We start from the raw sequence: 21,436 nt of genomic DNA, 5'->3' as shown, positions 1-21,436 counted from the left end.
TTCAACTTATCTTTCTACGTAAGGGATTTTTTTTTCATGAAGAAAAGGAACAGATAGTAAATATTTTAAGCTTTGCAGGTTTTATGTCACAACTTAACTCCACTACTGTAATGCAAAAGTAGCCACAGATGATCAGTAAACACGTAACAAACATTAGGGCTGGGGCTGGGGCTGGGGCAGGGGCTCAGAGCTAAAGCACTTGCCTCACACATGTGAGGCACTGAGTTTGATCCTCAGCACCACATAAAAACAAAAAACAAAAAAAAAATGAAAAGTAATAATAAAAAAGTAACAAATATTCAGTAAAACTTTATTTACAAAAACAGACAGGGGGATGTAGTTTGCCAACTTTTGTTCTAGATGATCTGCGGCTTCAGGGAAAATGGGAAAAACAAAAATATACATTTATATAATTAGAGGAAAGCATATTTTTAATATCTCAGATATTTGACAATTATGAAAGATGCCCATGCTGGTCTCTTTAAAGTTAACATAAAAAATTAGAATACAATGAGCCATGTTTAATACCTGGTTGGGGGGGATTAAACCCAGAGGGGCTTAACCATTGAGCCATATCCCCAGCCCATTTTTAAAAATATTTTATTTACAGACAAGGTATCGCTGAATTGCTTAGGGAGGTCCTAACTTGCAGAGGCTGGTTTTGAACTTGCGATCACCTTGCCTCACACTCCCAAGTCAATGGGATTATAGGTATGTGCCACCAAGCCCAGCCTGAATTTTTTCAAACCAAAGGGATTGATAATGTTTAGATTTAAATATAAGCCTTAGAATATTAGCCTGATGTATCTTAATAAATGGAAAATGGAAAGATAAGTAAACATACTTTCAAGGATTTAAAATTACAAATATATAACCATTTTAAGAAAAACAAAATGTTTAGAGGGGTAGATTTCAGAATGTGAAATTTAAAAAAAAAATACACTATCCACAATCATGAAAAAGGTATACTATTTATTATTACTCTACATGAAAAGGTACTATGCTAAAAACAATAAAAGTAGTCAACACATAGTTGGTTTTAAAGTAATGACTTTATTAATAAATATACATCCATATGATGATGTAGATACAAATCATGAACACTACTCCATTCCCATACACATAATTGCACACGAGTAGCTCAAGTTCATGGACATAAAAACATATACAGTATCTATTCAGACTTTTTACAGCAGAGGACAGCGTGCTTATTATCAGGTAATTGGTAATTATTTTCTCCATAATTATGTGGGAAAGGAAATTATAAAAACTTAAAGAATCAAAGTAGTCTGATTACTTTAAATCACACACTGGATTTACTATAGCATTAAATTTCCCAAAAATCAAATACATTATGTGAGGGCACAGATTTATGTACTTGAAAGAAGAGGGAAAACCAAAGAAAAGATTTAGATATATTCTAGAGTTTAAGAGTAAATATTTAAGCTATAATAAAAACAAAAACATAATAGCATGAAATTATTTTGTCCAAGGAAAAAAATATTTTGAACTATTGTGAACACTTTTATAAACACATTTATAAAGGGACCATAAAATTTCACTGCATATGGGAACAATGACAGAGTAGCAGTTATAATCAGTATCCCCTGAATTATTCTTTTAAAGCTTCACAGAATATAAAGAAGTTTATTATTTACTTATTTTTTTTTTTTTTTTTAGCTCATACACTGTGGTTACTCTTACACTGGACAAATTACCCTTAACCTAACAGATCCAGACTTCTTTTCTCTTGTTAACTCAAAGAAACTTTATTCTTATTTCATGAAAATATATGTAAATTTACAGTTTGATAGATGTTTCTTTAAAATGTAAATAAATAGAATTTTTATAGTCTAATTGAAACACTGATTTTAAAAATGTCCCCAAATATTGAAAATCAAACAAGATACTAATTTTCTTTCAATACATTGTGCCAATATTTTTAATATCCAGTGCAAAACCCCTACATAGTATCAAAATCATCCCATACTAAAGATTAGTTATGCAAGGTTTCATCTGTGAAAAAATGAAAATTTTATCTGTGTTAGCTTATTAATAACAATAGTAAATAAGAAGTGTTAAAATGTTTTTTAAAAGAAAAAAGTAAAGCAAACTTACTTGAAAAAAGATCATTTTCTGACCAATAGTTTAACATAGAATAGTGAAACCTATTTTGTGAAGAATAGAATTAAACAGTATAAAATTAGCAATTTACCTTTGAAGGAACAATCATACAGTGGAGGGAAAGGCCAGTTTTCCCCAACTGATTATATTAAAAGTATAGGCAACTGTTTAACATGCTATTTCAGTGTTTATCATGACAAGAGACAGTGTTACAAAAGATGCACGATGTAGTCTTTAGATTATATAGAAGTAAAAATATTATATATTTTAAGACTTCATTCATGTTATCACTTATATGTCTTTCTCTTCAGCATGGCACCAGTGAACTGTTCACGAGGAGAAAAGTAAGTGGAATCAGGAGATGTTCTCCAGCATATATATCTAATATTCCAGGTAACTGTTCACATGAACAGTAAACTTGGCTTTCTAAAAGATGTTATCCATTCACAACTGTAGCCATTTGTCCCCCTTTTTTCCTGGGACATAGCTCCTGATAATAAACACTATTATAAACATACCTCCTTTAGCTGATTTCACCATTTCAGAAACATGTATACAAAATTCATTATACAATAATACACCTACTTTATCTTCTGACACACAGCACAGCACCACTGAGTAGATATGCTGGGGTGAGAGGGAATGAATGCAGGAAAAGGCAGGGGATAAGAGGAAGAGCATGTTTAACAAAATCAGGGATGAAAAGAAACTGAAAGGGCAATGTCTAATGGACTTAACATGCAACCAAATCCTTGACAATGGTGTACATTAAAAAAACTGTCTTCAGGAACTAGCTTGAAAGTATTTCTAAGCAGCCACCGCTGAACATCATCTTGAGAAACAGCTAAGTGAAGAGAACTGGATAGATGAACACATAAATAAAGATGCAAGCATTTGTGTGTGTCAGAAGTTATACCGTTCTGAGTAAATTATTCAAAGTTTTATATTCTAAGCTTCTGCAAGAAGAAACTTTTGTAGCAATTTAGCTGCCAGAATGTTACAATTAATTATGTAGTCATCCAACATTGTTTGCTATGGTTTGTGCAAAGCTAATATTGTTGAGGTCACTGTCTTAGTCGCCAGTGCACAAAGTCCCCACAAAAAATGCAACACCTCTTACTGTAAAGAGCAGCATAAAGTCCAGCTCATTGTGTCAGGCATCACTGGAACACCTGAAGGCTTGCTGCTTTTTTCCTGATAAAAAAGGTATGAAACATGACATCCATTTGCAATCAGTTTGCATTAACTGAGAGCAAGCCCAACCAACACATTATGTGCCCTTTTAAGTTTTTAATTATTTTAAGTTTCTGGGTCCTGCAAATCTACATTTTAATCTCAAAGGCATTTAAAATTGGAAGTACAAACATTGTATCTTTAAATTCAGTGGAATTTTTTCAAATCTGAAGTTTGTAAATTTTTTTAGAACAAACTCATGATGAATAAAATGCATATTGATAAGGAACATTACTTTCAGAAAGAAGGGAGGGGAGATTTCCCTCTACCTCAATGGTACATTTTGCCCAACACTTTCTTCCTTTTTTCTACTTTGCTTTAAGCAAACATTATTTGGGGCAGGGGGGGAATCCTTTTGGAGAAAGTGGTCTCACTAGAGCCATAATAATATTTTTAATTAGACTAAGCAACAATTTTCTTTTACATGTTTCATGCATAGATGGATTTCTATATTTCTTAATATTTGGGTTCTGACAGGAAACTTCATTCTGTTAATACCATTTTACAGTCTACCACTCAAATTGTGCCCTTTGGTAAATATAAACCTGAAAACATAGTAAGTGCTATGCAATGGGACAAATTCTCAGAAAAACTAAGAAAATTCCGAAGAAATAAGCACTACTAATACGTTTTTAAACATAATACTTTAAAATCCACCAAGTATATGAAAAGCAAAATATAGTGACTATAACTACATGCAGATCTTAAGAAAGTTTTTTTCTATTATATTAAAAATGCTATTCTCAGAATGCATTGTATTTCACCAAAAATGTAATGTGTAGTTTTTATAAAATAGTTTAAATTTTTTTGTAAATATGAATTGTTTGTAGTGTTTGGTATATATGCTCTTAGGCAATTAAAAATACATAACCTATCACTGCTAAGAGGCAAACACTAAAGAATTCTTTTAGGAATAATGGTTAAATCAATTAATGCCATGTAGATCAATAAATAAGAAGCTGCTTAAAAACTCAGAACATTAAAAATAAGTTTTTAACATCTGAAATCTATGTAAATTCCAAAGCATACAAACAGCTGTGCACTCTCATGAAAATGTTACAAAAACTCACACAGCCATTACTTAAGTAATCCTGAATCATTAGTTTGCTTTTTTTGCTCCACCAGTTAAAATACCTTATATACTATCTTTATTATACTGTAGGCTTACTTCACAAACTAATATAGGTATATAATGGTTTCAGTTGTTTAGCATATAAAGCATCTATTAGAATGGCCCAAAAGTAGTAATAAAACAGAAGACATAATCATAAGCCTAAAAGAAAGACAAAAATGATTAGGTGTTATGCTTAAACCTATGTACAAATACGGTGCCACTGCTATGCCCTGAATGGATCTGTCAGCCAGCATATGGCAGCTTCTGAGCAAAAGCAGGGGGAAAAAATCCAACAGAAAAAGAAATTTAGAAAGTCCAGAATATAAAATTATGTGACAAAATAAAACCATGAAGCTTTGGGATTATTCACAATCTCCTAAACGTGGCCCTCCTCTCCTGCCTCATTCATTCATTGGGTGGCTTGACTTCGCTGCTGGTTTCCTCTACCCCATGAACTGCTCTGCCATGCATCATTGGATAAGGAAAAGCAGCAGTGCCACAGCCATAACCAAGATCGGCAAGACGGGATAGAGCTTTAATGCTACCTGGAGGTCTCCCTGGGCTGACTTTGTATCCCGCAGCTTTAGTTGTACCCAAAGGTCTGCCTGGACTTGTCTTAAATCCAGCGGCTTTGGTAGTTCCCAGGGGTCTGCCTGTGCTGGTCCGGTATCCTGCTGATTTGGTGGTTCCTGAAGGCCGGCCACGCTTACCAGATCGGTTAAGATTTTTCTTTTTCTTTAGTTCATCTTTTATCTCTATGCTTCTGCCACTTGTAGGCTGCAAGTGTGTTTCATTTAATGGGTCTTGCCTCTGACAAACCATTGGTTTGTGGCTGACAGTGTGGCTGTATTTGCTTTGCTGGGAGGAATATATGTCAAACTGATCAGCAGCTCTCATGGCATCTTCATTGAGGCAGGAAGGCTTGCCAGGCCCACAGAACGCTGGATTACTGCTGGCAACTGGATGCATCATTTTCTACCAAAAATAAGAGACAAATATGCATAAATACACATACACAAATACATATCTGACAGACAGCATTCAGTGGGAAAATAGTCTGTCTTCCAACAACTATGTAGACTACCTAAAATTAGGCCGACAGGCAGGACTCTAGACCATTTATAAACAAACACATAAGATTCAAAGATCCTTGTTTTTCTCAACTTAATCACAGGTAGGACAAATGTCATATAAGATAACTCAATTATAATACTAATTTAGTAATCATGATATTCACTGATTAGGAGCTAGTGTAAGCAGAAAACAAATGTTACATTTTGTAGGCTTTTTTCTTTTAGATTATTAAACCCCAAAAGGATAATAATAATGCCAAGAACTCTTCATTAATCTGATTCTTTTTTTTCACTTTGCCTAACTTTCTTAGAATGGCTCCCTTTGGCCTTTTATTATATTCCTAACATGTATACTTCTAACCTGACCACAGTTTCCACAAGAGAGACTCCATCATTATTGTAATTTATTATTTATACAGAACCCTGAGTGTATGTTACACTTTACAAAGGACAGAATGTGCCAAGCAAAGAACATAATCTCTTGGCCCATGGTACATACTCCCTTCAAACATCCTCTAGCCAAACAGAAGGCAGTACCAACACAAAAGGGAAAATAAGGTTTCCATTAGTTAAAATGAGTGAACATTTTATATATGTTTATAATACACACACACACACACACACACACAGACTTATACTACAAAAACATGGTTAACAACCATTAAAAAAAAAACCCTCCTATTTTGAAGACAAAATCTTCAATGTGCAACACTGCTTTCTTCCTTGATGATAAGTGTTGTGAGGATCTTCTTTCCTTACAGGAGCCCTGAACAGTTTAAAGTCTCTAACTAAGAGGACATCCATGTGATTTCTTTCTCTATATTAAACATGTATTGGTCCTGGAGTTGTGGCTCAGTGGTAAAGTGCTTGCCTGGCATGTTTGAGACCCTGGGTTCAATCGTCAGCACTGCATATCTATCTATCAATCAATCAATCAATCAATCCATGGACAACTTTTTTTTTTTTAAGGAATGTATTAAGTCACATACAACGCATGCCTGTAATTCTAGTGACTCTGGAGGCTGAGGCAGAAGGATCACAAATTCAAAGCCAGCCCCAGCAACTTTTTTTTCATACACGACAACAGTGGAATGCATTACAATCCTTATTACACATATAGAGCACAATTTTTCTCTCTCTGTATATAAAGTATGTTCACACCAATTTATGCCATTATACATGTACTTTTTTTGTTTGCATTATAATTCTTAATACACATATGTATCACAATTTTTCATATCTCTGTTGGGTTGGGGATGTGGCTCAAGTGGTAGCGCGCTGGCCTGGCATGCGTGAGGCCCTGGGTTTGATCCTCAGCACCACATAAAAATAAAATAAAGATATTGTGTCCAGCCCCAGCAACTTTTCAAGACCCTAAGCAACTTGGTGAGACCCTGTCTCAAAATAAAAAATATAAAGGACTGGGGATATGGCTCAGTAGTTAAGCACCCCTGGGTTCAATCCCAGGTACTATTAAAAAAAGAAGAAAAAAAGTATTAATACCACCCCATGACAAGCCAGCCATAAATAGCCATAGCCTTATAGACTATGGTATTTCATTGCAACAGGTAAGAAAGATAAGGATATGGATTCTAATTTGGATTTAGGAAAAAAGTCAAAATGTACATTAAGGTCCAGTCTCAAGTTGTTAAATGTTTGCCTGCACCCTTCATATGGGTATAACTGCATCAACACCTCAGTTATGAAAATACTTACTACCAGAGGTCATAAACAGTGAGCCAAAACCACTATAAACTCATTTTTAAAATTTTATTGTAATGACAATGATGAATTGTAGTGTACTAAATACAGGGGTGCTCTATCATTGAGCTACATCGTCAGCCCTTTTAATTTTTATTTTATTTACCTATTTATTTTATATTGGAGATTGAACCCAAGGGAACTTTATCACTGAGCTACATCTCCAGTCCTTTTTATATTATGAGACAAGGTCTCACTAAGTTGCACAGACTGGCTTTGAACTTGTGATCCTCCTACCTCAACCTCCTGAGTCACTGCCACTGATTTCACTGTAAACTTAGTGTAGTTTATAAAGGCAAAAGGAATTGAGAATCAAATCAGAATTGAACTGTTGGATTACTAAATGCTTGCTGAGAATCAATAGATATAGAACTGTTGGACAACTGGCTTAACGTCTTAAGTATGAAGGAAAAATATTTAAAATGAGAAGCTACTTGTTTATGGCAAGAGCTTTATAAGCCTGGGAATATAAAACAAGACTGGCCCAAACACAATCACTAAAAAGAATACTTTTTTCACTCACTTCCCAAAGATATAAGGAGAATTACTTATTAAATATCACATTACCAGCTCCAATTATAATATTAGGTAAGAAATGAGAGATCTTAAAAATAAGTTCCAAACATACATTTACCTAAAGTTAGTTTTTGAGCATTTGATATGTGCCAAGCAGTAAACTTTGCACTTTGCACATTATGTGATTTAATTCTCAGGACATGCCTATGAGAAACTTACATTACAGAAACAGGCAAAGACTTTAAATAACCTGCCAGGGTCACACATAGGGAAATGGTTTAGTCAAATACGAATTTACATGATCCGAATTCTGAACAAACAATTTACAGTACAGAAATCATATGTATTTGTATGCAGGTTTTTCAACAGCAACACTCATTTGGGTAAGAAAATTGTTGTGGGGTCTGTCCTGTGCACTATAAGATGTTAAAAAGCATCCCTGGTCTATACCCACTAGATGTCAGTAGCAACACCTTCCTTTCTCCCCACTCTCCAAATTTGTGACAACCAAAAATTTCTCCAGATATTGTCAAATGTTCCCTGGAGGGCAAAATCATTCCCTACCACAAGAATCACTCAGCTATACTACAATGAAATCATAAGACTCAACTTAAAATATTCCTATTTTTTAATTCATCTCTTTAGCCACTTTCAGGACAAATATCCACAAACCTTTCTGTTGGTAACATATAAAAACAGATAGATTTCCCTTCCAAATGGGAAAAAAAGGACTACACACATTCCTCAACTTATACACTAATTGAGAAATAGATACAAGAATTAAATAGGAATCAAAATAACCGTTTTTTGCCCATAAAGTTAGACTAGAGATCATATGCAAATACAAGGAGAAACCCACAGACCTGTGAAAGGACTATCAGAGGAAAAGTAAACCCCTTTTCAACTTTATTATTTGAAAATTGGGCTTAGGGTACAGTTCAATGGTAGAGTGCTTGCACAGCATGGGTGAGGCCCTGGGTTTGATCTCTGGCTCTGTAAAACAATAAATAAATAAAGGAAATGAAAACAATTACCATTCCCCCCAAAACCAGAAATCATCCTGTTAGAAACTTTCCCTCTGGACCTTACTTCCTTTACCTCATTTTATCTTAATATATGACAACATTCACAATCTGCCAGCACTCAGGATATATAGTCTCAGCTTCTATTATGTTAGGCTTTTAGAAGAAAAATGATGCCACGTATCCTTTACTCAGATACCAAACTACACTGAGAAAAAAATAAAATAAAAACTCAGATGTACAATTAAAAAACAAAAAAAGAACACATTTCTGATTCCTTTAATCTTCTCCAGGAATTTATGCCTTCAGTTTGTATCGTGTTATTTTGCTTTTGACATAGATCACATTTATAGAGGGACAACTCCATGCAAGACAGTATTCTAAGTACTAGGACACAAAATGGACAGGAGTACAGATGTATATTCCAATGGGTAACAATGACACACTGAATAAAGAATACTTCTGAAGTGTGAATTTTCTGTTTTTCCTTCCCTACTACTGGGGATGTGGATCTGGCATGCTGCGGCCCGGGTTCGATCCTCAGCACCACATACAAACAAAGATGTTGTGTCCGCCAATAACTAAAAAATAAATATTAAAATTCTGTCTCTCTCTCTCTTTAAAAAAAAAGTATTATATTCTGCTTATCCAATAACTAAGGAACTAAACAGGAATTAGCTAAAATCAATCCAATTTTCAGACTTCAACCTTATTAAGACATGAATCAGCACGATCAGATCCTTGTGTGCAAAACATCATATGTATTTATATGCAGGTATATATGCCTGTATGCAGCATCTGCATAATACATAAGCATTAACCTTGCATTTCATATTGCTCTCCCTTCTTCCACTCCAGGGACTGCCAGCTAACTGTTCTTGATTCTTTCTTTGAAAGTATGCATGCACAATTCTGAAGAAAGTTGAGATTGACTACTACATTTTTAAAAAGCGTGGAGTGAATGGAAGCCACTGTGTTGACTTCTAAAGGTTAAAGAATATCCTTTAAAATGATTCACTGAAGGTAGGGGGGTCAACTAAGAGCTTCAATATATTTTGACCATGACTAAATTCGAATTTTTAAAGGATAAGCTAAAACTTGATGTTCCTGACGATTTTTACTGTGTATTTTTAACTCTCCAACTCTTTTCAGTGAGCTGTTTTTTTGTAAAAAAATTCTTTTCCCTTATCTTAAACGTGGCAGTTATTACTGCCAACATAAAGAACTGTAACTATTTTTAGTAATTTCAAAGGCATTCATGGGTTTTCTAAAGATGAAGAAACCTTTCCTTTCAAGAAACCCAAGTTCTGCTCTACTCCAAAAATAACATCACAATTCTCAGACATATACACTTAAGAACATTTTGCTAATAATTACATATCACCACATACGATTTTATAAATCTAAATAAAGTGTTCGTTTGTGCCCCATCTCAATCACTCTGAAAGTCCATCCAACAAAAGCCAGTTGCTACATATCCTGCTCTACCATGGAAAGTTTTGATACCAGGACAGAACATAAATAACGGCCTCCTTTGTCTTCTTTCCACTCCCTTTGCCCTCCGGCGCAGTTTCACCAGTGCCAGAATCCATAAGGCGTTCGAAAATGTATCACCAGTTGTGTGTCCAAAAGCGATTATTAATGTATTTGCAATAACAAGTTTGCAGAAGATAGGCGCCCACAGTAAAGAGAAGGCTGTGTACCCTCCCAACATCAAAATTCATAACCTGCTGTCTGTCCACTCTTGAGTTCTGTAAGCGTCGAAGTCCCCAGGCCACTTCGTCTAGATGCCAATCTCGAAGCCAACAGGCTCTTATTTAAAAAGGCGGAGAGAGGACTGCGGTTTTTGACCTCTCAAAGAAAAGAAAGGGTGAGCCCTCCCCCAACCCCGCCGCAGGAATTTCTCCCGTGATGGCTCCACACCGGGAAGGCAGGCTACGTCCGCGTCCTGCGCTCTCTCCCTGGCAGGCGCGGGTCGGAGCGCTCCCCTCACTAGCTACAAGGCGCGGTCCTAGGGTTCCCCGCGGGCGCCGCAGCCCCGCCGCCGCTCCCCCAGCTGGAGAAGCCGCGCGCCCACCTACCTCGGCCACTCGAAGCCCGGCCCCTCAGCGAGTCCAGGGGCTGCCCATCCGCTGAGAACCTCACACTGGCGTCGCTTTCTCCCCAGCCGCCGACTCTGCACGGGGCAGGGAAGGATTCAGAGGGACAGGCACTGATGTTGGTGGCGGCAGCGGCGAGGCAAAAGCGGCGCCCAGCTCCCGCCGCGGGCACCGCGCACCGAGCGGCCCCGGACCCAGGAGGAAGAGGCCGCCACAGCCCCGTACTGCGAGAGGCGGCGTGCGCGAGCTCGCGAGGACCGCGCACGCACACGCACGCACACACGCATCGCGAGACCCAGTCTCCCGCCGACGACTAGCACACGCGAGCTTAAGGAGGGATCCCAAGAGGCCAGGCTGCGCTTGCGCGATGTGGACCAGGCCAGTCCAGCGGTCTGAGCTGGGGTTTTCCTATGAGCGGTCGCTGGATAGGAGGGTCCAGCTAGAAGGGATTGATTCTTTTGGATTCTCATCCCAGTTCTGTGATGTCGGAACATCCACCCACCTCATTTCTACAATTTAGGATTAATAAATGATTATCAGGATTTGAACCCAACAGTTTCGTTCCAGAGACAGCTTTTTAAATGGCTGTTTGTGAAAAGGGTTTGTTACTGCCTCGTTGTGCTGTAGGCTTCCCACACCATGTTAAGGGACTTGGTTTGTACTGGTTTCTTAACGGATGGATAGGGGGAAATCTCCATCTGCAAACAAAATGGGAATATTCATATACTAGGTGTTGGGAACTGTAAGGGTCCGGCGAAGTGTCGGAGGAAGAGACCACACAAGAGACTGGCTTCATGCAATTGGCATAAGGGGATTTATTGATTCACCATGCTGAGGTTCCAGGCTCACTCAGGAAGATAGAGCAGCCCAGGGCTGCAAGCAGTGGTCACACAGAGCTTAAGTACACTTTTTGGGGAGGGGGGGGCTTTGCATACATCAGAACAAATCACCTTGAGGCACGGGAAAATTGAACAACAACTCTAGAGACATGATTAGTACATTCATTGGCAGGAACAGGCTGGGCAGGGGTGATTGGTCACCCTAAGCGGGGGTACACATTCAAACTGATTGGTTTGAGGGCCCTAGGCTAAATGGCCAGTAGGGCGTTGTCTTAACTATCTCAGGAATTTCAGGTTCTGGGTGTAGCAGAGGAACTTAACAATACCTAGTCTTTTACATTTTAATTCAGGCTTTGCAGCTTAGAAACTTTACAATGCCCAGTCTTTTACATTTTAACTCAGGCTTTGCGGCTTAGAAACAGCTTAGAAATTTTACCTTTACAGGAACCTCAGACCTAGGGTCATGTGATAAAGTCTCATCATATTTTAAGTTTTTACATCTATGCCTCTTTAGAATTGCCATATTCTTCATTCCACCATCAAGCAAGAAGTGATGGGACAAGCAGTAGTTGATTACAAACTCCTTTTGAAGCCAGATTTAAAGTTAGGTAGTCAGTGTAGTTAGGTAAATCGGGTCTAATATCGAGTGAGGTCTAAAATGGAGGCCATGCTGAGAATGATTCCGGAAACGCAGGACAACTCATGGAATGTTAATGAAGTCCCGGAAAAGCCCCTAGGCCCAAAGGAACCCAGGAAACAGCCCCCAATAGTTTTGGAGATAGCCCATCCCAAAGAAGTGATAATGAAGTCTTTCCTGCCCAGATTACTTCTTTGGCCCACCGGTGTCCCACCCCTCGGGCCTTCCAACCTACATTCCATCACTGAAAGAACTATAAAAAGGGGAGACAACCACACTTCCACGGATTCCACCTCTTGGGTCCCCTTCTTCCTCCAGGAGAAGTCTTTTCTGCTGTCCTTTAATAAACTTCTGATTTCTACTCTGACCTTGCATCGGCGTGCTTCTCTGGTGTTATTCTTCAACATTGGGGAAGCAAGGACTGGTCACCGGCCAACAGCGGTAACACTTTGATGCAGTAAACCGTGTGGCCAGGCACACTAGTAATCTCAGCTACTAAGGCTGAGGCAGGAGGATGGTGAGTTTGAAGCCAGATTGGGCAACCTAGCAATAGACCCTTGTCTCAAAATAAATAAACCTGCGGGGGAGTGGGTACATGTCTGTAATGTCAGTGGATCAGGAGGTTGAGCATGAAGATTGCCAGTTCAAAGCCAGCCTAAGCAAAGGTGAAGCGCTAAGCAACTCAGTGAGACCGGTCTCTAAATAAATACAAAACAGGGCTGGGGATGTGACTGAGTGGTTGAGTGCTCCTGAGTGCAATCCCCCAGTACCAAAAATAAATAAATAGACCGGACCTCAATGGTAGCGCACTTACCTAGCATGTGTGAAGCCCTGTGATCAATTGCCAGTACCCCACCACCATCACCACCACCAAAAAAAGATGTCTGGTGTATCAGTTACTGAAGGATATGGAAAATAAGTCTAACTCCTTTGATGTATAAGCCGTGTGACCAGGCACACAAGTAATTTTTCCTAAGCTTCTGTCATTTAAAATACCAGGTGGCAGCCAAAGCTGAGGAACACAAAAGGAACTTGCACTTGATTGGCATCTGACCCCAATACAATGAACCCCAGAAATTGCCTTCCTAGACCACTCTAAATGAAACCTGTATAACCCAGACCCTTGCTTCAGCCCTACCCCATTTTCTGCCCCAGAGTGCGCCAGAGTGCGCCGTGCTGGTTTCCACCAACTGACTCTTTATTCAGCTGACTCTGTATAAAGAAAAGCTTGCTGATCCAAGGTTTGCTTGCCATCTCCATCAAGTGTGTGCATCATTTGTCCTAACAGTCACCACATATAAAACCCACTTAACAGAGTGATTAACTTCCTCAGTTTCCTCCTATAAATTTATAGATGTCAGAAAGGAGAGGGTCTAGAATTAGTGGAGATAATGAGGGAAAAACCACTTTATTAAGCAGTAGGGATTGGGTAAGGAGATGGCTTGTCTTCCCTGGCAGTGAAGGCTATCTGAGGAGTCAAGGGAACATTGAGCTCTGCCACAAGCGCAGAGCGCTGCCAGGTGCTGTTCTTAACCTGGGAATGAAAGGAGCAACAACTTTTCTGAGTGAAAGCACAAGAGGGAAGTCAAACACAAAACAATCAAACCATTCATTCATATGGTCTATTGCCTACATGCTGAGCGCCAATAAAAACTTTGGAAACCAAGACTCAGGTGCAAGTCCCCTGTTGGGAAAGTAGAACTTTCTGGGAAGCAGGGTTTCATAACATGATTCTAAACATTTTAATCATTCCTATAAAATATTAGAAACCAGAACTGATTATGCTTTGTATTGTTTATATAAAAAGGAAAATATCAACACAGGAAATAGTAAAATATGTATACAAATTTGGGGGTGTATTAAGTAACCTACCAAAAAAAGTTTTCTCTAAGCAAGGCTTTTTACTCTTTTAATATATTGTAAGAATACATCATAGCACCCCAAGAAATACATCATAACTATTTCAGGTTGTAACAATGGTCCACTTCATCTTTGGAATATAAACTCTGAATATATGCTCTGAGGCTTAGTTTCTCCCTAACCTGGGGGCGGGGAACAAGATTACCTTGAGTTACCTATGCTCCACAGGAAGTAGATGTCTGCCAGAGGATCTGGGAAGAGAATGTCTCCCAAATTAACAAGTGAATTCTAACACGCCATTAGGGCTCCCTAGGACCCCCTACCAGAGCACACCTGGAAAGTACCCTTTGAATAGCTCCTTTAAAAGTCCTCAGTTGGGGCTGGCGATGTGGCTCAAGCGGTAGCGCGCTCGCCTAGCGTGCGTGGGGCCGGGGTCGATCCTCAGCACCACATACAAACGAAGATGTTGTGTCCGCCGAGAACTAAGAATAAATAAATGTTAAAATTCTCTCTCTCTGTCCCCCTCTCTCTCACTCTCTCTAAAAAAAAAAAAAAAAAAAAGTCCTCAGTTTTCCTTGATGAGCAGAATCACAGCCTCTAGAACAGGATCCCCTGTGTTTCTCCTTTGCTAGCAAAGCAATAAAACTTCTTTTTCCTTTTTCTCAAAACCATGTCCTTGTTATTGAATTGGCATGGGGACAAAGTGAAGCCAGATTTAAAAATAGGTAGTTAGTGTAGTTAGGTAAATTGGGTCTAACATTGAGTAAGATAAAGAAAATGGAAACCATTATCGAGAATGGAGTCCAGGAAACCAGAACAACAGCCGGGAAAATTGAAAAATTAATGTCCCCAAGGCCCAGAACCCATCCTAAAGAACTGTTAATGAAGTAGCTCCCAGCAAACAGGGAGGTACTAATCAAACCACCCTCCCCCGGCCCCATCAGTCCACTTCTCTCCCACCTTTTGGCATTCCCACGTGGGAGGACCAAAAGAAGACCTAAGATATAACAAAGGGAAGACCTCCCCCTTCTACAGATTCCACTTTTTTTTTTTTTTTTTTTTGGTGCTGGTGATTGAACCCAGGGCCTTGTACATGCATGGTAAACACTCTACTAACTGAGCTATATCCCCAGCCCTCAGATTCCACCTTTCAAGGAGGGTCTCCTTCTTCCTCCAGGAGGAAATCTTTTCTGCTATCCTTTAACAAAGCCTTCCACTTTCCACTCTACACTTGCCTCTGCGTGCTTCTCTGGTGTTATACTTCAGCATTTGGGGAAGCAAGGACTCCTCACCAGTAAACAGCGGTGTAGCGCTTGTCTAGCACTCTAGCACGTTCGAGGACCTGGGTTCGATCCTCAGCACCACTTATAAATAAATAAAATAAGATATTGTGTTCAACTGCTTCTAAAAAATAAATATTAAAAAAATAAATAAATAAAATGGCATTTGTGCGCAAAAACACTTAACAGAAACTTTCATACTAAGGATGTCAGGTGATTTGCATACCAAATGTAGGGGTAGCCAGAATAACAGGAAGCCAAACATTCCTGGACCTGAATTCCTTTCTGCCATTTGCTTCCTATGGTACCTGTGGCAAGTCACTGCTCTTCCACATAATGTGTGAAATAAAGACAATATCCTCATTGTAGGGCTGTAAAATTGAATAATAATTCTATTTAAAGTAACCATCAGTATTTGGAGGTCCATTATACTATTCTATTTCCAAATATTTAAATTTTTCCATAAAAGATCTTAAGCTCATACAATTTTTTGTTATATTTTTAAAAATAATCAAATATTGATGGTCCAAGAAAGTCTTGAATAAAAATAAAGTACTCATCAATCACATTTCTCATCTGCAGACTTGAGTGGAATAGCTGAGGAAGACTTGCAGATTTGAGTTTTGAGTTGGGATTTCAAGGTGCCTGACATGGGTTGGTAGAGTAGAAAGTGAGGCATTCACAGGAAAAATAGTAAGTACATTTACACTGGATAGACATTTCTTCCTGGGTAGCTGAGCCAGGAAAAGTCATAAGACAAGGTTTGCCAGTCATTTGGTAAATCTCACCTGAGGATAATTTATCAAGGAAGGAAAAACTCATTCCAAACCTTTTGACATACCTGCTTATTTATGCTATATATATGATATAGATATATATATATGATATATATATATATTTTACAGATTCAGTGGAGCAGATGAGTGTAAAAACTACACAAAATAGCACTTCAGCAAAATCTATGAACTATCTTCACAATAGTCATTATAATGGACAACTTTTTTTTTTTTTGGTTGGAGAGGTACTTGGGTTTGAACTCAGGAGCACTCAACCACTGAGGCACATCCCCAGCCCTATTTTGTATTTTATTTAGAGACAGGGTCTCAATGAGTTGTTTAGCACCTTGCTTTTGCTGAGGCTGACTTTGAATTAGAGATCCTCCTGCCTCAGCCTCCCAAGCCTCTAGGATTACAGGTGTGAACCACTGTGCCCCACAACTTTAACTTTTTATGTAGGAATCTATCATATTTTGAGGCAATTGCTCACAAGTCAACTCTAATTTGTAGAAAGTTTGACTCAGATTGGAGCAGTCAGCTATTAGTGTCTAACCATGTCCTAATTTTATTCACCAGAGTTGCCCAAAATCAAATGATGCTACTTACCTGTGTGATAAAGTGCTCATTTAGGGCATCCAAGACTCTCAAATGAGAACAGACCTCTGGAATACCTTTATTGGATGCCATAATACAACTAATCTCTGCTGTTTAGCTCCATGTACTTTGTTAGCCACTCTTCTCTCAAAATCAGATATGGCCACGTGACATGCACTGGTCAAAGAAATGACAAGTGTGAGACCCTCCAAGACTCTTCTCGGCCATTAAGACTGTGATATTCCAGATGTTAAAGCAGCTGTCATCCTGGATCACGGAATTAAAAAAAAAAACAAAAAACCCACAGTAAAGCTTTCCTTCTAACACAGAAAGAGAATTTAGTACGAATAATAACTTGTATTTTAAAATCAGAGAACTAGGGATGTTACTATAGCATAATCTGGCATATCGTGGCAAATACAAATGCTGTTATTTCTACCCTTGGTGAAAAGTTAGAGGAGAATTGTTCTGTTTTGTTGTTATTTTTGTGGTGCTGGAGATTGAATCTCTACCATCAAGCACCAGTTATTTTTACTTTTTAGAGAAAGGGTCTTACTAAGTTACCCAAGCTGGCAATCCTCCTACTTCAGTCTCCAGAGTAGCTGGGATTACAAGAGCATATTTTCCTTTTCTTTCCTTTTTATTTATTTATTTTTTTGCCTGAGGCTTTTAGGAATGTTTATCTATCAATGTGATTTACTGTGGCAGTGTTGAGTCACAGGGTATCAGTTCCAAATCCTGAGGTCCTGGAGACTGAGATAAGCCACATGGGTAGCTGAGCATGTCTATTTGACGAGCTCCAATAAAAACTCTAGACACCAAAGCTTAAATGACCTTCCCTGGTTGGGAAGGTAGGATTTTCTGGTAGGCTGGCATATTCGCAGAGAGTTACCAAAAACAGTTAACACTGACCAGGACTTGAAAGGGAGAGTATAACTAGAAGGTCTACAGTGGGAAATTTTGGACTCTGCCCTGTGGGCCTTTCCTCTAGCTTCTTTTAATCTGTATCCTTTCACTGCAATAAAACCATGGTGGAACACCTTTCAGTGAGTTTTGTTCTACTAAACTGAACCAAAAGATATGTCTCGGGGAGCCCTGAATTGGGATTGGTGTCAGAAGGAAGAGGAGATTTAATAGGCTGCTGTGCTCCCCCTAACTTCACAGGAAGTGCGAGAACCTGTAAGTAGCACTGGCAGTGGATTTTAAGAGGCAGTCTAAAATGTCCAGTTTTAGGTTTTCCTTATCATACTTTTTTCCTTTGTGAGATTCTTTAGTTTCAGAAAAGTTCGCTACAGTTCAATAACACTTTGCTATTATTATATCTCACTGGGAAAAAGGAACAATGGAAGACCACATAGATATTTTGGAAGTGGAAAAAGTAGTTAGCTAGTCTTTTCTATACCTATAATTTAATATTGTTCAAACCCCCCAAAAGGTGACTGGTAAGGATACTGTTCAAAATTCACATTCTAGTTTTCAGGATCCCTGAGCAGCATCTAAAGAACACTCTAAGGTACATAGATCTAAAGCTCAGATCCCTTAGCCAGAGCAAATGTCTTTAGTGTTTTTATAGGGTTATGCCTCTTATTAAAAAAAAAAAAAAATCAGTAGTGACTTGTGACTCTGATAAATTCTGGAACATCGATACAAGGATTTGGACAGCTTACTGTGTTAAAACTGTACAAGTGTATTGACAAGCTATACCATGCTTTCCAATTTATGTATGTATGTATGTATGGGTCTTGCCACATTACCCTGTCTGCCCTTGAATTCCGGGGCTTAAGTAATCCTCTCACTTCAGCTGTTCCAAGTAGCTGGGACCATGGGCAGGCTCCAGTACGCCCAGCTTCCCTGGTTAAGACATGGTGGAAGACTTGGTAAGGGAATGCCAACTAAATGTTCCTTCAGAGTATGAAGAAGGAAGGAAAGGTAAAATTTAAGTAGAATGTTGCTAAGATAACACACTTACCTATTCTTAAGGTTAAATTACTCAAGTTTACTACCTTATATCAACATCTTCTTAACATTATTAACAACATTATTAACAATATAATAACATTATATTAACAACATCTGCTTTCCTGTCCCTTAGGCAGCAGAATATAATAAAAACAGTATTGTCATATTTTAATGATAATTCTGCTTGATGAGTAGGCCAAACTGAAAAAAGTTAAAACACCATGCATGCAGTGCATTTTACTTCCTATACAATATTCACTGAATTGGACAGGCAGGCTTTAAGTGAACATATAGATTTAAAACTGAGGTGTGGTACTTACTAGTTGAGTGACTATAGGCAAGTTACTCAGTCCATTCAACAATTATTAATTAAATGCAAGATACAGAAAGATGCAGGACACCCAAGATCTTTAAACTTTTAAAGTTTATTCTATTGAGGGGGAAAATAACAACAACAACAACAAAAGAATACAGTGTTCAATATAATGAAAACATTGGGTCCACTTTTTTTTTTTTTGCAGGGGTTGGGTGGGGGTACTAAGTTCAGTACTAGGGACTAAACTCGGGGACACTCTACCACTCAACCACATCAGCAGCCCTATTTTGCATTTTATTTAGAAACAGGGTCTCACTGAGTTGCTTAGCGCCTCACCGCTGCTGACAGGGCTGGCTTTGAATTCGTGCTCCCCTTGCCTCAGCCTACCAAGCCACTAGGATTACAGGCAGATTACAAGCGTGATCAGTTTTTTGATAATTATCTCAGGATGGTTCTAATGAAGTGCCAAGGTACATACAAAACAGATATAATGTACTAGTGTCTAATGTAGAGGATTTTTCAAGACCATAGCCATTTATCAGTGCTTATTTGCAACAAAAGCATACTTTTTAATGTAGCACTCTTCATTTACCTCCTAACATTTTTTTTCCCCATAACTTACACACTTTGAATTCAATCCAACATTTTTTATTGCTTCTCCAATAGGTGACTAGCCTGACTCAAGATAGGCCAGATCACAGAGACAAATCAGTCTTTCTTTTTTTTTTTTTTTTTTGCGGGTGTGTGTGTGTGTGTGTGTGTGTGTCTCCAGGTCTCCAGTACTAGGGATCAAACTCAAGGATTTGCCCATGTTAGGCAAGGTGTCTCTACCACTGAGCTATATCCACAGCCCCAAACCAGGTTTTAATAAAACCTTAGAATGACAAATAGTGATTGCGTTAATGCAAAAACAAAACCATAAAAGAAATATTTGTCCAAATCTGGGAGTTGCCTGCCTCTAAACACCTTTCAATTGAGACTGAAAGTATTTTGGTAAGGGTGGGTACTAAGGATTGAACTCAAGGGCATTCAACCACTGAGCCACATCCCAGCCCTATTTTGTATTTAGAAACAGGGTCCCACTGAGTTCTTAGCACCTTGATTTTGCTGAGGCTGGCTTTGAATTTCTGATCCTCCTGCCTCAGCCTTCTGAGCCGCTGGAATTATACAGGTCAAGTGTTCTTAAATACTTCCTTGAACTGAATTATAAACATAGGAAATAATGAATCTCATTTTCTAGATTTTTATACATAGCAACTGGCTGTAGAGAGCTGTATTAGCAATAAAGGGCAAAGTGTTTTAGTCTAGTCAGGCTGCCGTAAAAAAAATAACACAGACTGGATGGTTTACAAAAAACAACTTTATTTCTCACAGTTCTGGAGGCTGGGAAGAGCAAGATTGGAGTGTCCAAGTATCCCCCAATATATGAACATTCATAATTTTGGATATGAAATGTTATATCCAAAGTGTAACAGTATATACAACTTATTAAAAACTTACAAAAAAAATAAAGGGTGAGATCTAAAATTAAAAACAGAAGCTTCCATATTTTCTTCCTGTTTCTCAATGGGTTACTGTGTATATGCCCCATGCTGGAGATCACTGCTTTAGATGACAGGCCATCAGAATCCAAGAGCAGCCAGGCACACTGGCATTTGTTTATAATCCCAGTGTTTGAGGCCAGCCTCAGCAACTTAGTGAGCTCTAAGTAATATTTAGCAAGCCCCTGTCTAAAAATAAAAAATAAAAAGCAATGGGGATGTAGCTCAGTGGTAAAGAACCTTTGGGTTTAATCCTCAGCATATGCACACAAACTCAAACCAAATCAAATCCAAGAGCAAAAGAAAGGGAAAGTTGTCATGTCAGTCATTATACTAGCAAAAGTTATAGAACCATGTTTGCTCTCTTTGAAGCTCCTAGGCCATCCATCTGCAACCAAGTTTTCCAAAACAAAACCTATGACAGAGACTTGGGATCTGGGTCAGTCTGGGGGATGGGAAGACTAATGAAAAGTCCACACTTACACTCTCAAAAGACACATTTGAGACAAAAACAGAGAGAGAGAGAGAAAAGATGCTGCTTTCAGGGATCCTTAGGCTGGCTGAATAGTATTTGAGCACTTCTTGGCAATTGAGGGATAAATTTCAAAGACAGTTTAATAGCTAAGGCTGTACTTTCTAGTGCCTGGAGTTGGTAGGTTGCTAAAAATCTGTTACCAAGTTCAAAGAAAGTG

General features: G+C 38.5%; 1 protein-coding gene across 2 annotated transcripts; it reads right to left on the bottom strand.

The window, feature by feature from the left end:
* Positions 1 to 1,033: 1,033 nt before the first annotated feature.
* On the bottom strand, positions 1,034 to 11,209 carry LOC308651502 (UPF0461 protein C5orf24). Of its 2 annotated transcripts, XM_081298624.1 has the most exons (3): positions 10,925 to 11,209; positions 5,017 to 5,446; positions 1,034 to 3,318 (listed from the first exon to the last, which is right to left on the bottom strand). In XM_081298624.1, exons 2-3 carry the CDS (start codon positions 5,441 to 5,443, stop codon positions 3,278 to 3,280), a joined length of 468 nt encoding a protein of 155 aa, XP_081154750.1. In that variant the 5' UTR covers positions 5,444 to 5,446; positions 10,925 to 11,209; the 3' UTR covers positions 1,034 to 3,277. The 2 variants fall into 2 exon arrangements, with proteins under 2 accessions (XP_081154750.1, XP_081154749.1); XM_081298623.1 differs by having other exon boundaries at positions 1,034 to 5,446; positions 10,925 to 11,207.
* Between the last annotated feature and the right edge of the window lie 10,227 nt (positions 11,210 to 21,436).

The sequence above is a fragment of the Spermophilus citellus genome (genome assembly GCF_964194105.1).
Source record: "Spermophilus citellus genome assembly, chromosome: 1".
Lineage (NCBI taxonomy): Eukaryota > Metazoa > Chordata > Mammalia > Rodentia > Sciuridae > Spermophilus > Spermophilus citellus.
This window is presented reverse-complemented; position numbering and strand designations above follow the sequence as displayed.